The following is an 18,101-nucleotide window of genomic DNA, read 5'->3' on the forward strand; positions in this document are numbered from 1 at the left end:
CAGCTGTTAATTAACAGCAAGCACGGCGCAACTCAGCTGTTGCTTTCGCTCATCGCATTATTGTAAATAACAGCTGTTGTATGTTTACATTCGCTGTACAGCTGTCATCGATTGTTTTGCGTTTTATCGCTATCGAACTACCATCACTCACAGCTGATTTCTGCAATAACAAAGCAGTTCTTGAGCGCTTTTTGTTTATAACAATAATAGAACGCACGCACACACCAACGGACGTGCAGCGGAACTAAAACTGTGTGTTGTCCTAAGGAAAAAACTATAATTGTGTTGTGTTATTAATATTTTTGTGAACGGTGTACATACTCGAAACCAAAATGGCGTATTAAAAGTGTTGTTGTTTTGCGCCGTTGTTTTTTGTTGTTTCCGTTGTTCTTCGTGGTTTTTCGTTTTTTTGGTTCTGTGGGTAAGGTCTGGTGATTTTTCGCTATGAGCAATTCTAATATAATATATATGTGTAAATAATTTAGTGGGCAGCGTCATCAAAAGGTATTTACGCAGTTTAAAAATTGGAGAACTTGAAGAATATATTTTTAATATGCATATATTATTGTTATTTTGTTTACATTGCAATCTTCTGAGATGTTGTTGTTATAATTGTTGTTGCTGAAGTCGTTGGCCGATAAGAAACCGCGTTTAATTGCTAATTGAACTGAACGGTCAATTCATAAATTATGCACTTTCTATTGATCAAGAAGTCGGTGCATAGAGTTACTCCGCTTATCGTCGCAAATAGAGAAGACGCGCATCACTGCCAGCTGTTTACCCCGCCGCCTTCTCCCGCGCTACACGCCTACAAATGCCGGCTTTGGAGGCGCACTTGACAACAGCAACAGTGCAGTTTGCCATTGGAGCATGGCTATAAATAGCAATCAAATATAGTTTGCCAGCAGAAAGTTTCCATTATATTGCTCGTCCAAATAATAATCAGCTTCACCGGCCTCTGCTGTGTGTGTGCGTTCCTCCTTCTCCTCGGCCGCTCGCTCGACTATCGCGACCACGCATAAAGTCAGTTTCACACACACAAATGCACTCACACACTTTATTTGTACTTGTTTAATTACAGCTGGCAGATAGTCGCTAGTTCGGTGCATTCACATCCATTCGGTCAGTTCACTTGCAGCGCTTATTGCGGCCACAACGTTGCCCGATGCTCGACAATACAGCCGGAATCGTAGCAGCAGCCAGAAGCAGCAGCAGGAAGAGTGTGTTTTGCCATGGCCACCGAGCAGCAGCAGCAACAGGAGAAGGTGGAAGTGGAGGTGGAGGAGGAGGATCAACGTCAACTGTTGCTGCACACATTGAACAGACTTTGGAGCCATTATCTGCACGCTCCAGACTCTGAGGCTGCGGATGATAACCAAGCAGCGAGTGTCAAGGTTTGTATACAACTCAGATATATTACGCTCTTCATTCCCCTCATCACTTTCTCACTTATCGCACACTTATTTCAGGAACATTGGCTCTGGCTTTTGCTATTCAACTTTCAGTACGTGGATGATCAAACGCTGCAAGATGCCCAGTTCAATAGGTGAACTAATCATTTCATTCTCATATACTTAATCATATTCATAACTTTGTTGCTTTTAGCAATTTTAATCAGCTGCCAGAGGAGCTGTGTTCATATCTCCTGGAGCAAGTGTATCAAATCATCAGCGCTGCCAAACGATCGCAGGAATTGGAAACCGATCAGCAGAACAAATGCATCAAGCAGCTGCGCAAGCAACACAACCTAGCACAGGTAATAAAAATACAGTTATTATCGGTTTTTATAGATGATTAGAAACTACTAAACTACTTTCTTGTATGATCGCTAAAATACAGGAACTTATTGACACTTTACTTTGGTCAATAAGTTGAATTAGGTCTAGTCATTGTATTGCAATTCCGTCCAGTATTCTAGAAAACAGATTTAGCTACAGACACTTTGAACTAAAAGCATTATTATTTTAATCACATGAATTGCGTATTATATGTGGATATAAATACAATTTATTCATGAGACCTATTCAGATATACATTTTTAATCATCGACAATAAGTTTAACAATATACTCAAATATATTGTTATGTATTAAATCCCACAAATTTCATTTTACTATACATTCGCGAAATTGAAAATATTGTCCAAAATCCATTTATATAAAATAATCTTTCTTAAGTACAACATTATTAAGGTATATTTATGAGTTTAGAATTAGTAAAAAGTTAAAAACTTATTGAGAATTTTTATCAGTTAATAAGCTGTATTATTAGAGTCTACTTCAAATTATCTTTAATCTACAATTCAGTATTGAGGTATTGGATTTTAATGCTTAATCTTTTTCGTAAATATTGCCCAAATATTATCTGCATTATCAGTGTAATTCCTTGTGTGATTTCATACTAAATATATATGCCAATTGGATTACAGCTCATACTCAGCACACCCAGCGACTGCAATAAGATACTGGCACTTCGAACTTTCCTCACCAATGGACTGGGTCAGCACTTGCTCGCCTTTCTACTGCGAGTGCAAATCAAGGCAAGTCAAAGCAGAGATACTCCGAAGTGAAGTCAGCTTATCATTAACTGTTTGTTTTTCGTTTCTTTTGCAGCACATTGCTTCACAGAAGAGCCTCTGTCAGCTGTGCATCAATCTGTTTCCCAATTGCAAATGGAGTGCAGAGAATCCGCCGCTTCAGTCACTCACCAGCATTGCACAGTTCATTGGAAGTTTTCACCTGAATTCGCAGCGCAACAAATCACGACGCCAGCAGCAACAACAGACACAAGTTCAACAGCAGCCACAACAAGTGCAACTTCCAGTTGAGACAGATTACAATTTTGAGCGGTTTAAAACTGCCAGCAAGACGAGCGATGAATTGGCTTTGCTGCTCATTCAATTGTTGACGCGTTGCCTGGATGCCGAACAGGAGCCGCAACTGAGTGTGACTGTGCACAACTTTGCATTGGGACATCTATGCAGCGGCTGTGTGGAAGATGCCAACGATGCGAACGATGAAATTATCAAGTTCGAGTTGCTGCAACTGATCGCACATTGCGTCAACAACTTTTACGTGCACGAGCAGCAACCAACAGCCTTGGATTTCAACAGCAACTTTAGTCAGCTGCTCTATGCGCTGGCTGCCAATCGAGGAAGTCCTTTGCTCTCGCATGGCATACTCTATCTGATGTTTGGCACGCTGCACAATCTGATCGAACATGGCGCCCAGCAGTTGGGACAAATCGATGTGAAGAACTTTGACACATGCTTCGATGTGCTTCAAGAAGCAGCCACCTCAACAACAAGCACTTCGCTGCTATTTCTGCACATCTACAAGCTGCTGTTGCGTCTAACCGATCATCTATCACGTCAGGAGCAACAGCAACAATGTCTCATGGAGAGCAGCACCTCCACCGCGCTGGCCAAGCAGCAACAACAACAGCAACAGCAACCACCGCGCCACAAGCGACAGCGACTCAGTCAACTGCACTGCTCGAGGCGCTCGCTGAGCTGTTATTTCCAGGGCAAACTGTATCAGCTACTGCCCAGCCTGGTGCCCGAGCTGCAGGAGCACAGTGTGCGCTCGCTATTGCGCACCGGCAGCTGCTGTTGTCATTACAATGCGGCCAACTATGCTAGCTGCTTGCGTCTGGCCACACAACTCTCGGGTAGTTATCAAAAGTGCGCGTACAAATTTCTACACTACAACGTGCTGCACACGATCTTCGTAAAGCGTTCACCACACCATTGCAGCGTCTGCGAGGAGAAGCTAAAGTCACCGGCATTTCACACCCAACTATTGAGCATCTACAGGGATAACTATCGACCGCTGCTTAACACCAGCTCCATGCTGCTCTTTCTGAAGCATCTCAAGCACATTGCTTACCTTCTGTCGTATGATCTGGCTGCTGGCATTCTAGCTGAGGTTGCGTTGCCCATCTTCCGGCAATACAAACAGCTCAGCGAGTGCAGCTCAAAGTCGCCAATCAATCCAGCTAATAAGTTGCCACGGCTGCAACTGCCTGGCAGACTGGAGAACTATCGCGTGCTTCACGAGTGTCTGAGCATCTTTGTGATGTACTTGAGCGACATTCGGCTGGTGAAGGCGTTCTACAACGAGGAGAACATCGGATACATGCAGGATCTGTTGAATGTGCCCGAGTTGCAACGCGGTGTCTGTGATCTCATCAAGGTGGGCATCGATAACATTGCCTTCCTCGGCGACAACAATCACGAACAGGTTGCTTTGAGTCGTCGTCTGATTCAACTGCAACTGAATAGCAGCGATCGCGCCTCGAAGCTGTTCCAGGCGCTGCTTCAAAGATGTGCCAAACGTTCGCAGGTTAAATTCTGGCTGGATGATGCAGCAAATACGTCGCTGCTCGAAGGGCACAAACCTGTGGATATACTCTATATAACGGCGCTGCAGTGGACACTCAACTATGAGCTATTAAAGACCAGTCAGCTTTTTTATAATGAATTTGCCAAAATCTACTCGATACCCGTGGAAATGACAGTGGACGACGAGGATGACGAAGAGGAGGAAGAAAAGCTGAAGCTGGAGCAACCACAATTGGAGCAGGAGCAGAAATTGCGGCATGGTGATAAGACCATCATTGACATACTCAAGCTGAACTACAATGCGCTTAGCTGTTTCCTCATGCTGCCCAAAGCCGCCATCTCAACCGCAACCGCAACGACGACGGCAACTGTGACGCCGTCGTCATCGACGTCGCAGACGCCGCTGCCTCAGTTGCCACGAAATGGGGGCGTTTGTGGCTCAAGTTCATTGGAGGCACTCGTGTCGCATGTACAGCTGCCGTTCAGTAGTGCGCTGGCAGCCTCGACAACGACGACAGCGAGCTCAGACTACGCGGACTCGTCGCTCGATTACGCCGCTGTCATCGACAACTACGCCGAACAGGCAGCGTTGCCTTCATTTCTACAACATCTGCAGTCCAGTGAACCGGACGAAAGCATTGTGCTCTTCGACATACGCGGAAGCAATCACAGCAACAGCATTGAACCAACTACCACAACAGCTATCCCACTGGCCACCACCCACTTGACACTCTCCAACGTTGCTGTTGAGGATCAGGTGGCCGCAGCCGGACTAATTAGCAAGCTCTTTAACATTGTGGGCTCGCTTTTTGGTGGCAACGCCACCAGCCCCACGTCGGAAGAGTGCGAACGACGTGTTGCGGCAGAGCCAACTCTCGACATCGATGCAGACTTGTATTGTCTGTACGAATCGAATGGGGAGTGCAAGAAACTGTTGCTAAAACTCTTCGAGGCGACCATGGCCATCTGCATCAAGGGCTTTCAGAACGAAGAAGGTGAGTCTAAGCTGCGTGATAAGTGTGGAGTGTGAGGGTGTGTGATTGGAGCATGAACGTGTTGTCGATTCTACGCTTAAGTGGTTATTATACCCTGTACTCTAAGAAGAGAATAGGGGAGTTTCACTTTAATATCAAATATGAACAAATTAATCAAATGTGATGATAATACGTAGTAATGACGTCGTTAATTCGGTAACCGCAACAATTCTATAATTGTGATTATGTGGGCTAAAGTGTTATTTTCCATATTAAAAGATCTCACTAATATAAATTTATTATTCACAATTAAATATAGAATTTTACAAGTTTTTTATTATTATTAGAAAAGCAGAGCTTTTCTTAATGTAGGCGGTTTATCTCATAAAGTAATGTTGGCGTTGTTGAAAATTCATTGACATTATTTATTATTTCATTCAAAATTATTTATTTTTACGAAAGTTTTATAGTTTCATTTTTTCGTTATGAATTTTAGGTTTCTCCAGTTATTTTTTGTTTATCGTTTTTTAAAAACTACACAACCTCATTCACATTTTTTGATTTATTGTATTTGTGTTTAATTAATTAATTTAAAACAAACATTTCAGCCTCCTAGCTATTACCTTATGAACTGTGATTGAATAGTTTAGTCTGTCAGTATAAATATGAATAGATTAATTTAGAAATGGTGTAGAAATTTACAAACTACAGCATTCGTGTGTTCAAACTTTAGCCTTCTAGCTCTTACCATTTGGGTTATGCCCTTATTTTTCAGTCAGTCTGGACAAACTATTTTACATATCGATTAACAATCTCATACTCTTACTCTTACTATATGAGCTGTGTTTTAATAGTTTTGTCTTTGACTCAAGACAAACATTCTAAATAAATAGAATTTCTGCAGAAATTTTGAAAATTTCAATATTTATTTATTAAAATATCAACCTTCTAGGTCTTACCGGTTGGTTTGTAGAAAGATGTTAATTATACAGTTGTGAGATCTTCACTAATGGGAACAATCCATAATTGAAATTGACTTTCTTAGCTTTGCATTAATTTCAATTACTGTTAAAGAGTGTCTTCTCATATGAATACCCTTTGATAGACAAGCAAGCTCGGCGACTGTTGCTATAACATTCCGCGGCTAATGCGTTTCCAATGCAATCGACTGAAGCTAGGCCAAGAAGCCTTAGAAAAGCCCGTGAGTCGAGAACAAAGCACGCAACACACACAGCACTCGGAACAGATGAGAGGGCAACGATTGTTCTGTTACTGTTGTTGTTGCTCTTGTTTGGCGGCGGCTAATAACGGTGTGTTGTGGTTGCCCAAGAGTTAATTATAAGACGAGTCAGTTAGTCGGTGAGTCAGGCAGACGCTGTGTTACTTTTGCGCCATAATACGAAGCGCTTACAACGAACACTCCGAGCAGCTGAGATTGAATTTCTCAGACTGAGAGTGTGTTTGTGTGTGTGTTGCACACGTTACAGAAATGGATACAGATGCCGGAGAAGGCATTCCACACGTTCCAACAGTAACAACAGAGGCAGCAACACTTTTGCCTTGGCACTCGTCGAACACTGACGACTAACTCCCAACGAACGCTGTTGCAGACGACGCTCCCGCTGAGGTGTTTTGCTTTGTTGATGTTTGAGCTAGATAAGATCTAGTCTCGATTCTTATCTAACATCTCGCGCGTCCACTCAACCGAAACGACGCGCTTTAATCACATTTCATTTGGTATTTGCAGTCGAGAAGATGCAGAAGCACCTGCGCAAACTCAAGGCAATCATACTCAGCAACGCCTCAAGCAACTGGTCAGAGCATGGCGAGCAACATGCTCGGGACAACGCTGTCATTCAGACACTACAAACGCTGCTCAAGATCGCCGAGCTGTCGAGCACACACCACAACAACGAACCAGCTGGAGTGGCTGCTGTAAGTGACGCCCTCCGCAGACTCAACACAACCGCGACCACGTGCGCGTTCCTTCAACAGCGGCAGCGTTGAGCTGCCTCGGCCACAGACCACAGCGGTCAAGCTGCCGGCGAAGAACTCGCTGGCCACACCGCCAACACCACGACGTCGCCCCAACTCAAGTGAAGCAGCCATGGGCGCCGATGCCGATTACTTTTCCACACGCGCCTCGCTTAGTTGCGCAGCCGACAGCGAACTCGAGCTGAGCGAGAACGAACAGGATTACTATTTAACAGCAGACGAAGGTTATGAGGCGGATGGCGAAATAGCCGAACTCACCGAATCCGAGTGTGAACTGAATGGCGGCGTCGCTGTGGCTGCCAATGAATCGTGGCTGCCCTTTCAGCCCTCGTCGCGTTATCGCAGTCACATCATGCACGAGGGATTGAGTCAGTTGGTGGTGCAAATGCTAGTTGAATTGTCGCTGCTTTGCATGCGGCAACCCGCTGGCTGGACAGAGAGTCTCACACAGCTGGCGAATCGATTGTTTGTCATCAGGGACTATCTCGGTGGACCATTGTGTCTACTCCAAGGCTTTGCTCCTGTGCTCAGCAGCAGCGATGCCAAGCTGCGAGGTAAGTCTTCAATACTATCAAGAATTTCCCTCAACTAATCTTTGTTTCTTTTGCAGAACTTCAGCAATCTATACTAGAGCTGATCAGTCAACTGAATACTCCCGATGTGCTCAACTGTTACTTTGGTATTCTGGCCAGCAAGCAACCGCCAGTCGAGTTGCTAATGCGTCACATGCATCATATTTGCGCCTTCAGTTTGCGCAAAGCACAGCCTTGCATGGAACTGGAGTTTCCCATCACAATCGATGGCAAAATTGTCATTACAGCGGATGCCTTTGTTAGCGAACAGATTGAGCGTGTGCGTCTGCAGCATCAACAATGTCAGGCCACAACTTTGTTCACACGAGCCGCTTGCATTGTGCCGGTGACACAGACGCGTCTCTGGCAACCCGATGGACTCACGCTCTCGTTGTGGCTGGAGGTGAAGGGTCAGCAGTTGCAACGCAGCTTTGCACAGCTCAACGACGACGAGACGCGCTACTCCGGCGAGGATTTAACAGTGAGTGACGGTGTTGATTTTTAATAGATGTCATTCCAAAGAGTTGAAGCTTATTAGTGTAAATACAAAATGCTAAGCATTAGCTGTGGAGGCAATTATATATTTGTACTGTGGAATGTTTAGTTCTGACTTTGATAGCTACTATTCGAAGAATTTAACCATATTATTGAGGATATCTCTGAGCTCATAACATTAAAACAATATTCTTGTTATTTATATCAATTTATCTGCCAGTCTGTTTAGGATCATAAAAGATGCAGTTAGCACATATGTGAATATTTTCTCTTTCTAAATTCACAAACCAATTGCTCAAATAGGAAATTAGGGATATTTCGAAGACTATTTACAAATTCACGCTAGATTTAGGTTTAGTTAGAATCGGCTGCCCTTAGAAGGGGCGGAGCGTGGAAAAGTGGAGGTCCGTAGCTGTACCGGTATAAGTTGGCTTCGTCTCAGAAGACGAACATCCTGACCGTGAAACGTCACTAAGAGTCGCTTAGACACAGCGATTCAAAGTAGTTATCTAACTTAGTTCTTATTTAAAACTTAACTAACTTTCTTTGAATCTCCCCGCAGAAGTCACATCTCATTTCGCTTGGCAGCAGCGGCGTTATGCTGAGCATCTACATCAGCAACAACCTGCAGTTGGTCTTCGAGCTGGTCAAGCCCAGCGAGCAGCTGCCGCAACGCATCGAGGAACACATTGAGCCAGCTACAAGCACTGAACCCGCTACACAAACAGCGCAATCGAGTGGCAGCTTTCGTCATGCATTAAAACAAACGAAGATGGCGCTGCTGAACAGCTTTGGACAGATGCATCTGCTCAACGGACATCAATCCTCGGCCGAGGGACATGGCGGCTACTTTGAAGGCGCCTCCGTGCAACTGCAACAGCTGCGTTTGCCACGCAACAAGTGGCTGCATTTGGTGTTTGGACTGCAGCAGCAAACGGATGGCTTGCAGGTGACCATCTGCATGGATGGCCTCGAGCAGCACACGCTCAACATGCCGTTCCACAATCTGCACGTTGCAACGCGCTCGCACAGTTTCCAGATGCTCGCCGTGGGCGAAGGAATTCCCGCCAAGGCGGGCAACGGCAATAGCAACAGCAGCTCATCGCGTTCCACGCTAGATGGCTCGGCGCCTCGCTATGCGCTGTCCAATCTGGTGCTCTTCAAGCGTCGCCTTGTCGAGCGCAATCTAATGCTTAATCTGACTGCAATGGGTCCGGACTTTACCGAATTTACGCAGTGTCAAGTGGCCAACTGGAAACCCAACTATGGCTACGTGCAGCTCAACAAACTGACATCTGCCTCGTTTGGAAATCATGCGGACTGCATGAAGTTGTTGCGACAGGCGCGTGTCTTGGTCTACTCTGCCCAGCAACCTGATCTTGTGATGTGCTATGACACCAGCCAAGAGCTGGACATGTCCAGCTATGGTTGCCCGCAGGGACACATGCTCTATGGCGAGCTGCTGCAGCATCATCCACAGACGCTGCAGACGGCGGTTCTACTGAATGGAGGACTCTCCACGATGCTTTATCTCTTTGCTAGGGTAAGTTACATCAGTATTAGAGCTGGAAAAAGTATCTATCATTCAAAACTATTGAAAATGTTTGAAATTGTTTGATTTTTTTGAAATCTGTAGAAACTGTTTTATATATTTTTAACACCAATATTGTGGAATATTCTTTAGGAATTTGTTGTTCATGTCTGAAGTTAAAGGCACATAAAATGTTCTAGATGTATAAATGTTTTCATAATTAATTATGTTTTAAAATTCATTTATCATTTTAACTTATCTCGTTGAATGTCTTGGAAGATATGCAAATATGTTGTGCTCTAATACCAGATTAGATAATTTCAAAGATTGATCACTCAATAGAAGTATCTTTAACTTTAATTACAAAGTCGTTGAACATTATTTGTTTTATTTTTACACGCTCACTTACTCTATTATAAATAAAATTTTGCCAATTACTCTCAAATCAAGTCTCTACAATAAAAAAAACATCGATAGTAAATGATAGAACTTTTATGATTTTGCAGCTCTATCTAACAGATCTAGCAATTCTCTATATTAATCCAACTCACAAACTTCACTCTTGCAGATCGTGGAGCTCTCCAGCACGGCCAATACTCAAGCACTAGCGCTGGATCTGTTGCTGCAACTGGCGCACTCGGATGCCCAGCTGTACACGGAGTTTCTGAGACAGGATTACCTCGCACTGATTGGCTATGTGATCAAGTCAGAGCGCTGTTCCAAGGACGTGCAATTGCTGCGCAGCATTGTGAACAATGCTTGCTCACAGCCACTAATAAGTCGACGAGGCGATGGACTGCATGTGAATGACAACACAACAGCCTGTCTGGTATATCCACGCCTGCTGCTGGCCGTGCTGCAACGCTACTCGGACTGGCATCGCTCGGGATCCACGCACTCCGATGTGCTAGACATGCTGTTCCGTTCGATACTCGCGCTGAGTCGCGACAAGCATCCGCAACGGGATTTCAACATGGAGCAATTGCAGAACTCGGGCTTGTTACGAGCTCTGCTCAATCTGTGCAAAGTCTATGTGATAGAATCACCCAATCCAGTTCACATCTCGCCCTATGCTGCGGAGTGCTTTGTGCAGATTCTGGCGGTGTTTGCGGGTTCGCCACCAGCGCCTTCGCTGCTGGACGAGATGATGAAGCTGCTGCTGTTGCTTCACAAGCCCAGCGAATGTTATGTAACGCATGATCGCGGCAACTTTTACTTTCTGCTCACTCCGCAGTTGCCTGTAAAGGAACGTTCGCTGGTGGCAGCCAATCTCAGTCGGGTGACGACCTCGTTTCGACGCCAACCGCAGCCAGCGACGCAAGAACTGGATCCAGAGCGTGCTGAGCGCATCAGGCGATTGAGAAGACTTCACAACTCGAATTCCAGTTACAAGCGTGCGCTCAACGAGCTGGAGGATCAGCTGGAACAGATGGCCGACTGTTCCAATCTGAACAAAGCCGCGCTTCGTCTCTTGAGTCCCGTGGAGGCAACGCGTTGGCGTCAGCGCTTCAAGCGTCGTCATCCCAGCACCAGTCAAAGCCCGAAACGCAGTCCGCTGAAGGTCGCCCGACGTCGTGGTCACTCGCATCCCAGCAAACAGTGGCAACCCACGGGCCACAGCACGCCCAGCTCAGCGCAAATGGCGCCGCTGCCCAATCGCAAAACAGACTTCTACGATCAACCGGGAATTGTGACGCTGCAACAGCGTTTGCTCACGCTGCTCAAAGACTTTCTATGCCTGCTGCCGGACTCGGCAGTGGATGAGGTGCTGCGTCACTATGTCAAGCTAGAATTTTTGCTGGTGCTGGCCAATCAACGCAGCTGTGCCGTACGCACCGCGATTGTTCAGCTGCTGGCGGTGCTCACCAAGCGTTTGCCATCGGCGGAACTTGTTGCTGCCTCCAAGCAATTGTATCCATTGCATTTGGCCAATCAGCTGACCATTCATGGCAGCGATGTGGCCATGTTTGAGGCGTGTCTGTCGTGGGTGACGGATCTCCACGGTAGCCTCGATGACATGTGCAGCAGCGATGTGTCGCTGGCCATTCGTCAGCGCTTCGGTTTGCAATCCTTGCTGGCCATCTCGATGGCCATGGGCAACAACAGTTGGCACAGCGAACCGCAGCGGGTCTTCAAGGCGCTGCTGCGGCTGTATTTGCAGGTGAGTTTTATATATGTTGTAATAAGTGTCTAACTGGCTCACAGAACTATCAATAAGTGCAACCGGATGGGACCATGTGGCTTACAATATATCGATTGTATAGCTGTTAAAGCTATGATGATAATCAAAGGTTTTTTGCATTAATTTCTAATGCAAAATAAGTATTATAATTATACTGAGAAAATTGATCGAGTTTCAAATAATAACATTCAAAATGATCTTAAGTAATGACAACTTTTATATATTATTAAAAAATTCAATTTATTGAGATTGTTTTATATTCTGTACTGCAACAAAGCCATGAAATAACTTTCTTTGTTTGGAAAACGGAAAAAAATTAGTGAATTCAAATAGTAAAAAAACAGCATTGTGATTTTTAATTTGATTAAAGTGAACTGAACACAAACGATTACTTTATTATTTTCGAATACAAAAATCAATTCCTTACAAAGTAAAAGAGGAAATACAGAATTTTAATTCGTAACACGATCAAAAAAATATAAATTATTTACAATTTAAAAACAAAATGGAAACATGTATTACTATTTGTAATTCTTTCAAAGCGGACTTTAACAATTAAATCTTTTATATTTTCTTAATAATAATAATTCATAGACCTTGAATTTTATATTCAAGAATCTATAAATTGGAAAATATGTTTCATAAAGATAAATAATATATTTAATATATACATATAATATTTTTATAAATTCGTTCAATACACATATTAACATACATATTTGACTATATCTTAAACTGTATTTCTTCTCAAAATAAAACTATAATATGAATACTATTTCAATTTTCTCACAGAATACCGATGAGCAGCTGAGTCTGGTGGATGCGGGATTGCTGCAGTGTGCAGTAAAGGCGTTGCATCAGCTTTACTCTCTACGCTTGGGACAACCCAACATAGATCAATCCATCGTAGAGCTACTTGGGGGCATAGGCGAACGTGCATTGAAGTCTGTGGGACAAATCAATGTGAGTAGATGTTGTCTCCACCTAAATACATTGAATTTAATCTCTATAATTCCTCGACAGCTGGTGTGGGACATACTCAACATGCTGTCCTTCTACCAGGACAAACAACCTGCGCTGATTGTGCGCAGCTTTCGCACAGTTCAAGCGCTGCTGCAGCTGCAGTGGCTCAACATGTTTTTCGAGGCGTGCGAGGGCAACAAGAGGAGCTATCGCTTGAGGAGCAGTCTTCCCGACTGTTCGCTCAGTGCCACCGAGTGTCGCACTCGCATGGAACTGCTCATCGATCGCAGCACACAGTTCTTCACCGGCAGTGGCTGCGTTGCCAATGGAAATACCAACAGCAGCAGCAGTAGCTATGTGGCCAGCAGCCCAGAAGTGGCGCTCTTCGAGCTACTCGTCTCTTATGGCATTGCTAACAATCAGCGTTGCAACAATTTCATTGCCTGGGGTCTGCAGCCGTCGCGTCCGCGAGATTTGCGCGCTTACATTGTGGATGCTTTGTGGCGCACTTGTCAGGATGAGTTTCAGAGCGCCATCATCTGCGATGGCAAGATGATCAAAGCGCTGCTGTGGCTAAGTCTCATGGAAGACATCAAACCGCCCATTGAGAATCTGTCGCCACTTTGCCAGGCGCTGGGCATCAAGGAGAACGACTCCTCGTGGAATCTGGTGAACGAGATTCAACGCCTCGAGTTGAATCGCAGCAGCTTGGCAGGCAAGCAAAAGCAACTGCTCGAGAAGACGCTCTACAAGTTTGAGCCGCTGGTGCAGCACTGCATCGACACTTCGATGGTGACCACGAGGAGAGTAGCTGAACTGCAGGTGAGTGTTTAGCACATGCTCTTTTACTAGTAGTAGATATAGTAGTACGTAATATAATTTACTGTAGATTTAAGGCACAAACCTTTTGTGGTTCCCTAAAATCAATTGAATCTTAATTATAAGAATGGAAATAGTTGAATATATTTAACAAGTTTTCTGGAAACTGCAAAAATACTTTAAGAATACTAAAAGAGCTTTACCTTCTCATTATAAAGCATACTTTCAATCATTGAAATTTCCCATTGTAATTGGATCACTCTTTTTATGTCTGTTTACAGAATGCAGAGCGTAAGCTGCTGATGTGCCACATGAAGGACTACGATGACACCTACACGTACACCAAGTGGCTGGAGATTATACGCCGCATGACACACGAGGGTGCTCCATGGCACTGCAGCGAACGCGCCGAGTGGTAAGCAAATGAGTTCGTCAATCTTATCAAGCAATAACATTCTTTCCCGTGCAGCTCTTGGGAACTCGACGACACCGAAGGACCATCGCGAGTGCACACGCGATTGCGACGTTGTCACCTGGAGATCGATCGCAGGTTCTTCATGAACGACTATTGCCCTGGGCAGGGACAACGTGAGGATCTGGAGCAGTATACACGACCGCTGGACTATCTGATAGCCAGCTATGATCAGCAATTGAACATATCGCTCAACTCGCAGATACTCTACAATTTCGCGGCAAAGTTTCTGCCCGTGGATGGGGAGATTGATGGCGAGATTATCATCACGGATCTGAAGCTATACTTTCTGGCCACATATCGTTGTAAATACTTTAACGTCAACTGTGATATATCGAACATTACTGAGATCTGGCTGAAGCGCTATCAACACCAGGAGAAGGCATTCGAGATTCTTCTGGACACGAACAAATCGCTCTTCTTTTCGCTGCAAAACGCCGACGACTGGAAGATCATGCGCGAGGTATTCTGTGATAAAATTGTGACCATGCCGGACAATAGCAAGGTGCTGGCCATCACGCAACAATGGCGCGAAGGCCTGCTGACCAACTGGGAGTATCTGATGACACTCAACCAGATAGCTGGACGCACCTACAACGATCTCATGCAGTACCCGGTATTTCCTTGGGTGCTGGCCAACTACAAATCGGAGCTGCTCGATCTTCGGCTGCCGCAGAACTTCCGAAAACTACCGCGACCCATTGCCGTGCAGCTGGAGGAGAACGAGCAGCACTACATCAGCAATTACACGGTGAGTAGTCGGGGTGGAGCAAAGAGTATTATAAGTAATTTAGCAACAACAACAGCACACATTGAGGTTGGCAAAGCGCTACTTAATAGAAAAGGAGCAGTGGCATTATTAGCAAACACTTTCTTCTTTCAGTTTTTTTTTATAATTGTCAAGTGAAGTATTCACTCAAAAGTCGATAAAGTAAAACAAAAAGAAATAAATTTAGCTAGAATTCGCTCCGTTAGCTTAGTGTCTTAATTTAAAGGTGGAACTACATTTTGTTGAACATTATAATTATCACTATTTTGATCATTCCTAATCTTATTTGCCGTCAAAAACCTTAAATCTGTTGAGCTAATTAAAAGAAAATGTATTCATTAATAGCAATGTTAGTAATTACAATCAATTGTGTTTCTTCTTTTCTGCAGTACATCGATAGCACCAACACGAACATGGGTTCGCTGATACTGAAGCCGTATCACTACAGTTCCCATTACTCCAACTCTGGAACCGTGTTGCACTTTCTCGTTCGTGTGCCACCTTTCACCAGCTACTTTCTGCGTTATCAAGGTAACATTTCCATTATCAATTGTTGGTTAGTTCTTATTCTTTTGTTATTACTTTTTAGACAACAACTTTGATCTGCCGGATCGCACATTCCATGCGCTAAACACCACCTACTGTCTGGCTAGTCGCGATAGTCCCACCGATGTCAAGGAGCTGATACCCGAGTTCTTTTGTCTGCCCGAAATGTTTGAGAACTTCGAGCGTTTCAATTTCGGATGTCGACAGAATGGCGAACGTGTTGAAGATGTGGCATTGCCTGCTTGGTGTCAACGTGATCCGCGACTCTTTGTGCTCATACATCGACAGGCGCTGGAGTCGGAATTGGTGCGCAATGATCTGCATCATTGGATTGATCTGATCTTTGGGTACAAGCAAACAGGCGAGAGCGCCATCGAGGCCATCAATGTATTCCACCCAGCAGTAAGTATAAAGTTTTAAAGCAAGTTCTATTTCTCATGGCAACCTTTGCAGACTTACGCTGTGTTTTTGGACTCGGAGATCAGTGATCCCATTGAGCGCGAGGCGGTCAAGACAATGGTGAAAACATACGGACAAATGCCGCGGCAACTGTTCAAATCGCCGCATCCTTCGACCAAGGCACTGGACTACTCTTTGGTGGACACGCCCATAGTTAACCAGGTGAAGGGACTCCGCTGGGGCGTCTATGTGGGCTCGCCACAGCTGAAGCCACCCTCGTGGGCCAACATACACAAATTGCCCGGCACCGAGAATCTGTTCAGCTTCAGCAACACAAATGTAGTCTATGCGTTGCCAACGCGAGCTGGCGTCATGCAAGGCGCTGAGCCGGATACCTACAATGTCATCTCGTGGGGCTACGACGATCGCATTGTGCGCATCCAGCCGCTGAATAAACCACAGGCCAAGCCCAAGAATCTGCTGCACAATGGCAGCTTCGATGACATCACCGCTTGTGGCTGCGATGTCAATTGCAATCAGCTGTGGTTCGGACACAAATCGGGACGCATTAGTGTCTACAAGTGTGCCAGCAGCATGGATGCACAACAGCGCACCAGCACCAAGAGCCGTCAGAGCTATGTGCGTGGACTGCGTCTGTCCTACAACTCGGCTTTCCGGAAGATGACCTCAAAGAGTTCGGTGCCTGGCACAGCGCTCGATGTGTCCGATGAGTCGAGTAATCTGCATGCCACGCATTCAGCTGCATCGGTTGCTTCATCGGGCGGATCTTCGTCGAGTGATGCATTGCAACGCGATGGCGCTGATCTTAGTTGGTTGGGTCCTACGTTGCTGGTACGGCACACCGATGAAATCACCTGCATAGCACTCTCGGTGGAGTTCAAGCTGGCTGTGACAGCTGGACGCGATGGCATTGCCGTCATCTGGGATCTCAATGAGTAAGTGTAAGCATTAAATACATCAATTCAGTTGTTATATATAATCTTGTTTTACAGCTGGAGCTATGTGCGCACCATTGCGCGTCCCGCAGAGATACATCAATCGCCCATCACACACGTGGCCATTAGTCCAACCCTCGGAGACATTGTCACGGTGCATACGCTGCCTCAGCAACCAGATGCCAATGCTGTGGCTGTCGCTCAAGCCAAGCCAAGCGCAGCGGATGAATGCTTCGAAGTGACGGAGGAGAGTCTGGATGATTTTGTCAATGTCAACATCAATCCCAATGGCAAATCCATTTTACGACTGCACTCTGTGAATGCTCGATATGTGCAGCATCTGGTGCACGAGGATCGCATTCAGGCTGTGTGTTATTCCTACATCAAGGAAGGCGTTGGCGTCAACGTGATTGCCACCGCTGTGGAGGGCGGCTTTGTGCGCTTCTGGTCCAGTTGGAACTTGGCATTTGTGAGCGAACTAACCACAGGCACTTCGCCCATTCGCAGGTAAGTCCAGAGAAAATATAAAGCCAAGAAACTCGTTAAACTTAATATACTTCATTCACAGCATTTGCTACTCTACGCATCAGCATTTGGTGGTGCTCACGAGGGAGTCGCACATACAGGTCTGGGAATCGGAGGGACTCTATGGCAATGCGCCCAAATTTCCCCAGATTGCCTACAAGTGAACAACAAAAGTAACAAGCTAATAAAAATTCACTCAACCGATAGCATATCAATGACAAATCCATCAAACAGCATAGCTACTAAATCAAAGCGAATCGTAATCCTAAATTTAATCAAAAAATACTTTTTACTGGCTTCGAGTTACATATATACAATATACATACATATACTATATACATTATAAACGCAATTCGTTTTATAGCCTTAAGTTCATAGAGCTGTATAAAATACAATTTTCCACCAGACAAAACTTTATAGTTTGCTAACACCTCAAAACATAATACAAACTTAACCAAGTGACGATGGCATCTCTGATCAAGGGCAGAGAAGAAGATACAATACTTCTCCTTGCTACTATCATAATAACTAACCAAAAGGCAGAAGATTCAACTCGTCTCTG

General features: G+C 44.9%; 1 protein-coding gene across 1 annotated transcript; it reads left to right on the forward strand.

Annotated features, from left to right (window-relative positions):
- The first annotated feature begins 486 nt into the window (after window positions 1–486).
- On the forward strand, window positions 487–18,057 carry LOC117571712 (lysosomal-trafficking regulator). Its single transcript, XM_034254011.2, is given in 20 exon segments — window positions 487–504; window positions 1,082–1,394; window positions 1,470–1,546; window positions 1,606–1,756; window positions 2,428–2,538; window positions 2,612–5,336; window positions 7,063–7,250; window positions 7,252–7,864; window positions 7,921–8,363; window positions 8,940–9,920; window positions 10,477–12,069; window positions 12,883–13,053; window positions 13,114–13,875; window positions 14,154–14,287; window positions 14,342–15,095; window positions 15,503–15,644; window positions 15,703–16,061; window positions 16,113–17,014; window positions 17,072–17,521; window positions 17,583–18,057. Coding segments are annotated over 19 exon segments (10,839 nt in total). The 5' UTR covers window positions 487–504; window positions 1,082–1,232; the 3' UTR covers window positions 17,704–18,057.
- Window positions 18,058–18,101: the final 44 nt, after the last annotated feature.

This window comes from Drosophila albomicans, chromosome 3, assembly GCF_009650485.2.
Source record: "Drosophila albomicans strain 15112-1751.03 chromosome 3, ASM965048v2, whole genome shotgun sequence".
Taxonomy (NCBI): domain Eukaryota; kingdom Metazoa; phylum Arthropoda; class Insecta; order Diptera; family Drosophilidae; genus Drosophila; species Drosophila albomicans.